We start from the raw sequence: 7,698 nt of genomic DNA on the forward strand, positions 1-7,698 counted from the left end.
AGAATAGGACAGGGGAGCTTAGATATCAATTATTCTTTAATAAACATCATCCTGAGACTATTACCTTGCATGCTCCTTCTTTGTTTGATTTGACTGTAGGCACGTACCTTGTTCCGTTGACGGCTATTCACGCCTACCGAAACCCTGCACCAGTCGAGGAGCCAGAACAGGAACCACAGGATGAGCCTCCGCGACAATTTGTTTATTCTTGGAATCCAGAGATGACTGTCAGCAGTGGCAGTCAGAGTCTTCTTCTTCATCACAGTACTAACCCAACAACTATTATTATGGATATCCACCAGGCCAGCCGTGGCCATAGACCAACTTAGGCCAAAAGCCTAAGCTTGAGGGAGTACATATTTCTCACCGACATTACATTTATGTTCACACACACTCATTGCTAGATGTCGGTGCTCATACTTTTTCACTGTAATATCCATGCTAGTTTATTTTCTTTTTCCTGCTTTCTTCTCGTGTGCTTGTTAAACCTTAAGAAAAACTAAAAAAAAGTAGTAGTTTATTTTTCTGCTGTAGTAGTAATAATTAAAAAGAAAACCCAAAAATATTTCCCATTCTTCTTTTGCTTGTTGAGAGCTTTCCCGTGTAAATAGTTTTATTTCTTTTCTTTTATTTGGGGGTTAGTAGGAGAAGACCATAATTAAAGTGTTGAAGTGGCTCTTATATGCATTATTGTTGATTTAACCAGAGCCCATATTGCCTTGTCTTCTCATGTTTATTGAATGCTCGCAGATTCCAGCTTAGTCCAATGCACGTGCACTCTTATTATTATTCACACCGTTTGGTCGTCCAAGTGAAAGGCAATTATGATGATATATGATGGACTCACTGAGATGAGAAAAGCTGGTATGAACTCGACCTCTTTTGTTTTTGTAAATATGATGAGCCTGTCGTTCTTGATTCAGCGTATTATGAATAAACATGTTTGCAATGACAATTAGAGATCGGAGTTACTTGTGCCATGCTTGATTAGCTATGAGTTATAATGTTTTACCTTGTATGCCAACATGCTATTGAGATGATTATGATGTGGTATGATGGGGTGGTATCCTCCTTTGAATGATTTACGTGACTTGACTTGGCACATGTTCACGCATGTAGTTGAAACAAAATCAACATAGCCTTCACGATATTTATGTTCATGGTGGATTATATCCTACTCATGCTTGCATCCAATGTTTATTAATTTTAATGCATGTACATGGCTGTTGTCACTCTCCAGTTGGTCGCTTCCCAGTCTTTTGCTAGCCTTCACTTGTACTAAGCGGGAATACTGCTTGTGCATCCAATCCCTTAAACCCCAAAGTTATTCCAGATGAGTCCACTATACCTTCCTATATGCGGTATCTACCTGCCGTTCCAAGTAAATTTGTATGTGCCAAACTCTAAACCTTCAAATAAACATTCTGTTTTGTATGCTCGAATAGCTCATGTATCAACAAAGGCTGTCCTTATCTTCCGTGTTAGGCGGGTTATTCTCAAGAGGAGTGGACTCCGCTCCTCATTCACGAGAAAATGGTTGGTCACGGGGATGCCCTGTCCCATGTTTTATGCAAACTAAATCAAAATTAATTGCAAACAAAACTCCCCCGGGGACCTGATGTATGTTGGAGGCACTCGTTGTTTCGAGCAAGACATGGATTGATGCCTGTTGGTGGGCACTACAACAAAAATGGCTTGTATGGTTGCTTTTTCCGAGACGCTATTTGTCTTCGTCTCTACGCCCATGAACACTAGCAAGCTAAAGACGCTTCTTAAGACGTTTATAGGGTGTCACAAGCTTCTGCTTATAATTGGCCATTTAGAAAATAGGTATATAACTTTAATTAACTTAAAGATGATTTGTGAGACGTTTTATATGCGACTATAATCCTTCAGCGTGTGGGTGAGCTCGTTGCCGGCCATTTCTCTTTCTAGGCGTGGACTACCAAAGAGTTTTGTGCAAAAAAATAGTACATGTATTATAAGGTAATATAAAGAGTGACTAGGCCGTTGGCCCATGAGCCCAAACACACCCAGGCAGCCACGCTCGGTACCAGACACGAGCGACGTGGTGTCAGGTCAGGCGCGCGAGTAGCCGACCGCCTGAGCACGTCGTTTCCCTTCCTCGATTCCAACCTTTTCCCCAACCTAGCGCTAGCTGAAGGCTCCGGCGGCGGCGGCTGGCCCTCTCCTGCCTCTCCCTCGGTCCCTCCCCTCCCCTCCATCCGGCCATCTCACTCCCCTGCCTCGGCCTCCGGCGCCCAGCCCTCTCCTTCGCGGTTCCGCCAGGCGCCAGGCCACCAGTCCGCCTCCGGCCTCCCAAGCGTGGCGGCAGCCGGCAGCCGGCAGCGCCCTCCAGGCTCCAGCCACCGTCCTCGCGCCTCCCCGGCGCGGCGGCAGCACCATCCAGCAGTCCGGCCTCCGTTCCTCAACAGCCACAATGTACTGCATCTATTCTTTCCCTCTGTTTCTATTTTCTAAACAAATCTGAAGATTATTCTGTGATTGCTTATAAATTTAAATTGAACTTGATTCCTTTGCTGCGTATGCTCATAAATGATTGCTGCTTACTAATTACTGTGTGATTCATTTGCTGCTTACTATGGAAATTGAAATGTTTGTGCAATGTACATCAGACCCTGACGCCGGTTGGCCCCGGCACAACGCCGCTCCCCGCCAACGCCCCTCTCCCTCAGCTGCTGACCTCGGCAACGAGCTCACCCACACGCCTCTGCTGCCAGAAGATTGCCCGCATGTTGTTATTTTCTTTTTTTTATATCTCTGCATCGTGTGAAACATAGCTCGAATTGAGATATATCACTTGTGTTTTCCCTTTCTATCTTACTGTGATGCACTGTATTATTGCAATTTGAAATTTTTTGTTAAAAATCGGTGAACCTTTTTGGTGGTTGAACCTTTTTGGTGGTTAAAAATAGTGGTACTGTTTATTAGATGGCACTCATTTATGACATAATATTCTTAAGTCGATCTAGTTAGGGGAACTGCTTACGAATGCCAGAAAAGAAAATTCTGCAATGTGATGCAAAATTTGAATTACCTAAGTTGTGTGTCATCTCTATTTTTCTTGATTTAACAAAGCGAAACTAGTGGATATTACTTAGATTTTTAGTAACTAGTTACCCCAGCTAGCCTTCTGCTGTTTGTCACTTGAATGCAGAAAAAAATCAAGCATTGGAGACATCCATTTTTTGTCATCGATGAAAACTTCTTTATGTACTTCACATAAATTCTTCTAGTAAAGACACATCTCGATTTATGTTTGTAATGTAAGGTGAATGATGTCGGTATATCATATTATACAATTTGAACCTAAGTATCCAATGCATAGTTTAAAATATTCATATGAACCTATGCTTAATGTAAAAGAGCATATGGAAAATTATAAACTGATCTATTTTGTTTTCATTACTACAGCTAGCAAAGGCTAATGGATCGAGGTTGGATGAGTAAACCAAGATCAACTACTGATTATAAATAAGGTGTCGAGCAATTTCTATCTTTTGCCTTCCATGATGTTCCACTCGGTGATAAAATTCTCTGTCCCTGTGTAAATTGTGGAAATAAGGCAACGCAGAATTACGACAAAGTGAAAACCCACCTAAGATGTGATGGTATTCTTCAGGGTTATACAAAATGGGTTTGCCATGGAGAAGAGTATGATTCACCGTCATTTGCATTTGCTCCCATGTCAAATAACAACAACAATTTTCATATTCCGGGTTTTCCAGTGAATTCTGATGTAGAAGGCAGTAATAGAAGATTGCATGACATTTCTGGGCTCTTAAGTGCCATTTTCCCCATGGCTGACAGCTTCCAATCACTATCAAGCGCATCTGATGGGGAACTAGATGGTGTTCAGTCTGAATTTGAGAACTTGGAACCTGGTATGGCTGAGAATGTCAATACAACATCTGCAGATGATGATGCAATGAGAGAACAAGACATATACGCTAGTTTCCTCGAGGAAGCAAACACAGATTTATACCCTGGATGTGCAACATATTCGAGGTTGTCATTTCTTGTCACTTTATATCACATGAAAGTCTTGCATGGATGGTCACAGGAATCATTCACACAGCTACTTGGTGTATTATCGGTTGCATTTCCTCAGATAAACCTACCCAAGAAATATTATGAGGTGAAAAAAAGCATACGCGGATTAGGGCTGGGCTATGAGAAAATTCATGCATGCCCAAGAGACTGCATGCTTTTTAGAGGCAAAAGAGCTAACCAGGAGTCTTGCCATGTGTGTGGTGCCTCTCGTTGGGTTACCAATGAAAATGAGAAGAAAGATTCGGCAACTGAATCTAAAAAGAAGAAGAAGAAGAAGAAGAAGAAGAAGAAGAAGAAGAAGAAACCAGCCAAGGTGTTGCGATATTTCCCATTGATTCCAAGGCTCCAAAGGTTATTTGCAACCAACAAGACATCAACTGACATGCGTTGGCATGATGAGGGTCGTACAAAAGATGGATTGCTGCGATGTCCAGCTGATGGAGAGGCTTGGAAAGATCTTGATGCCAGATATCCTGAATTCGCTGAGGATCCCCGTAATGCGCGGCTAGGCGTTGGGTCTGATGGCTTTAATCCTTTCCGACTCATGAGTGCAAAACATAGTACTTGGCCAGTGATGCTTATTCCATACAACCTACCACCTTGGATCTGCATGAAGCAAACATCTCTAATTTTATCAATGATTATTCCTGGACCAAGTTCCCCTGGCAATGATATTGATGTATATTTGCAGCCGTTGGTGGATGAGCTGCAACAACTTTGGAAGGGTGTGGACACTTTTGATTCATGTACCCAGGAGAAATTTTCTCTTTGAGCTGCACTATTATGGACTTTGAATGATTTTCCAGCATTAGCTTACCTCTATGGGTGGAGCACGAGCGGTAAATATGCTTGCCCGTCTTGTGGTCCTTTCACAAGATCATATTGGCTAAAGAAGAGTAAGAAATTTTGTTATATGGGTCATCGCCGATGGCTAACACAGAATCATGTATTTCGGAGACGAAAGAAGGAGTTTGATAACACCAAAGAGATGGAACTTGCACCTATAACAATGAGTGGTAGCTCAGCTTTGAGAATGTTGTAGGGCAGAGTGTTTGTCTTAGGAAAAAAGGTTGTTGCGGCAAAGAAAGGGAAAGGGAAAAAGAAGGGCAAAGACAGTGAAAAAGGAATTGAAGGTTCTGAAAAACAGAAGCGTAAAAGAGCGCCTAACAAGAAATCAGGTAACGTCGCACGTAAACCTGAAAAGAAGCCTGAGGATTGTTTCAAAAAGAAGTCGATATTCTTTGATTTGGAATACTGGGAGCACAACAAGTTAAGGCACAATCTAGATGTAATGCATATTGAGAAAAATGTCTTTGAAAATTTAATTGGAACCTTACTGGATGTTGATTCTAAAACAAAGGATGGCCTTAATGCATGACTTGACTTAGGAGAAATTGGAATTCGATCTAGCCTTCAACCTCATGAAGGTGATAAGGGTAAAACTGAATTGCCGCATGCACCTTTTAATATGTATAAAGAAAAGAAGGAGATTCTTTGTACAGTGGTTACGAATTGTAGGACACCTGATGGTTGTGCATCAAACTTTTCGAGGTGTGTGAACATGAAAGAATTGACATTGACTGGCCTCAAAAGCCACGACTGCCATGTTATTCTACAAGACATCCTTCCTGTGGCACTTTTACACTGTTATCCCAGTAAAGATGTCATGACAATAGTTGTTGAGCTGGCTAATTTCTTCAAGAAGCTATGCTCCAAAGTGTTAGATGTCTCTGAGCTTGACAAACTGCAAGAGAGTATTGTGAAGACACTTTGTAATATGGAAAAGGTTTTTCTTCCATCGTTTTTTACTGTCATGGTACATTTAATGGTGCATTTAGTTGAAGAAGCTAAACTTGGTGGCCCGGTGCATTACAGGTGGATGTACCCTCTAGAGAGGTATGCTACTTTGATTGATTTGTTATTTTCCACAGTGCATCTAAGTATATGATTTGATTTATTGTTTTCCATTATGCATATAACATTGTTGTTTTATGATGTTCAGATCATTTGTTTGGCTAAAGTCACTTGTGCGCAATAGAGCTTATCCTGAAGGTTCTATTGCTGAAGGATATACTGTTGAAGAATGCTTGACCTTTTGTTCAAGATTTCTAGAAGGAACCACACGTTTCACAAGAACATCTAGGAACCCTGATCCTTCAGATAATACAAAGGGCATGTACATGTTTGATAGTGTTGGTGAGCCAATTGGAAAGGCTGTCACTATAGGCCAGTTGGACGATCAGCTTCTAGTTCAAGCACATAGATATGTCTTGCGACACTCTGATGAGCTTGATGATCTTCGTAGGTGTGCTTCAATGTTGTCTCCTGTTTCTTTTATTTTTCACAAGTTGCAAAAAATCATGATGTTATTTGTCTTATTATTACAGAGAATTTCTGGACCAAGAGAAGAGGAAACCGGGTAACTTAAATTTGACGGATGATGACAATGAGGATTTGATTAGTAGACACTTTGCTGACTGGTTGGAACAAAAGGTATAATTCACCTTTAGCATGTTCCTTAACTGTAGTTCCATGTGAACTCAATGTAACCACTCTTACATACAGGTTATACCAGAAGATGGACTGGATATCACAGAAAAGATAAGAGCATTAGCCGTAAAACCAAGCAAATGCGGGGTGCGCTATAGTGGCTATATAATTAATGGTTTCAGGTTTCATACTATCAGTCGCGAGACAGGACACGTGACACAAAATAGTGGTGTCGTGAACCTTGCTGAAAATGGCGTGTCCTATTATGGTCGGTTATCTGACATCTTCGAATTGTCATACAAAGATTACAAGGTGGTCTTCTTTAAATGTGATTGATATGATGTTCATCACAAAGCTGGTATTATAAGAGATGAGTTTGGATTCACTCATGTGAACTTCTCCCGAAAAATACATACAGGGGAGAAGTTAGAGGATGAACCTTTTGTATTTTCTTCCCAAGTGGATCAGGTCTTCTATATCCAAAATCCGAGAAGTGAGAACTGGAATACCATGGTGAAATTCAAACCTCGTGATATTTTTGACATGGGTGATGAAACAGAGTAGTCTTTGTGTTTTTAGCTTCTTATCTGCAGCTAAGATATAGGTTGAGCAATTGTCATCCATGCTCCTAGGTAGAATTACTCCAACATAATTATTCTAGCTGGGTGGATCTTCTTCGGAATGTATGTTACTCTGTGATGAACGAGCCTATGGTCTTTTTTAATGTGTATGTTCCCTTTTGTTATGAATGAGTTGTATGTCTGTCCGTTTAGTTCTTTGAACAGTTTTTTAACTTTCACTGACAGTACTACTGCTAAATTTTGGAACCTTCTGATGAAGTGTGCTTCAGGTTAATTTGTCCTAATTGGATGCTTCTTTGTGCTAGTTTATAGAAAATGAAAGTAGTCTAGTAAATATTTCAATAATATTTTGCAAGTGCATGACATCGACTTTGCACGATTGACATCCCAGTTAACCAGAAAAAATTTAAATAAAGATGGAGAAACTGGAAAATCATAAAAATCAAACGCAGTAAGGGATATTTCATGAAATCAGTGAAGTGTTACAGTAACTAGTACATTTCTTTTGTTATTTTTAAAATCCTGGGAACGGCCACATATGGCCATTGACTTT

General features: G+C 40.7%; 1 protein-coding gene across 2 annotated transcripts; it reads left to right on the forward strand.

Annotated features, from left to right (window-relative positions):
• Nucleotides 1-2,206: 2,206 nt before the first annotated feature.
• Nucleotides 2,207-7,322, forward strand: LOC119362685. 2 transcript variants are annotated; one of them, XM_037627934.1, is made up of 4 exons: nucleotides 5,621-5,970; nucleotides 6,077-6,379; nucleotides 6,462-6,567; nucleotides 6,640-7,322. In XM_037627934.1, exons 1-4 carry the CDS (start codon nucleotides 5,636-5,638, stop codon nucleotides 6,898-6,900), a joined length of 1,005 nt encoding a protein of 334 aa, XP_037483831.1. In that variant the 5' UTR covers nucleotides 5,621-5,635; the 3' UTR covers nucleotides 6,901-7,322. The 2 variants fall into 2 exon arrangements, with proteins under 2 accessions (XP_037483824.1, XP_037483831.1); XM_037627927.1 differs by lacking the exons at nucleotides 5,621-5,970; nucleotides 6,077-6,379; nucleotides 6,462-6,567; nucleotides 6,640-7,322 and adding exons at nucleotides 2,207-2,442; nucleotides 3,436-5,573.
• Nucleotides 7,323-7,698: the final 376 nt, after the last annotated feature.

This window comes from Triticum dicoccoides, chromosome 1A (assembly GCF_002162155.2).
Source record: "Triticum dicoccoides isolate Atlit2015 ecotype Zavitan chromosome 1A, WEW_v2.0, whole genome shotgun sequence".
Taxonomy (NCBI): domain Eukaryota; kingdom Viridiplantae; phylum Streptophyta; class Magnoliopsida; order Poales; family Poaceae; genus Triticum; species Triticum dicoccoides.

Coding starts and splice junctions, on each gene's coding strand:
- LOC119362685 (XM_037627927.1), top strand. CDS start 3,707: ATGTCAAATAACAACAACAATTTTCATATTCCGGGTTTTCCAGTGAAT.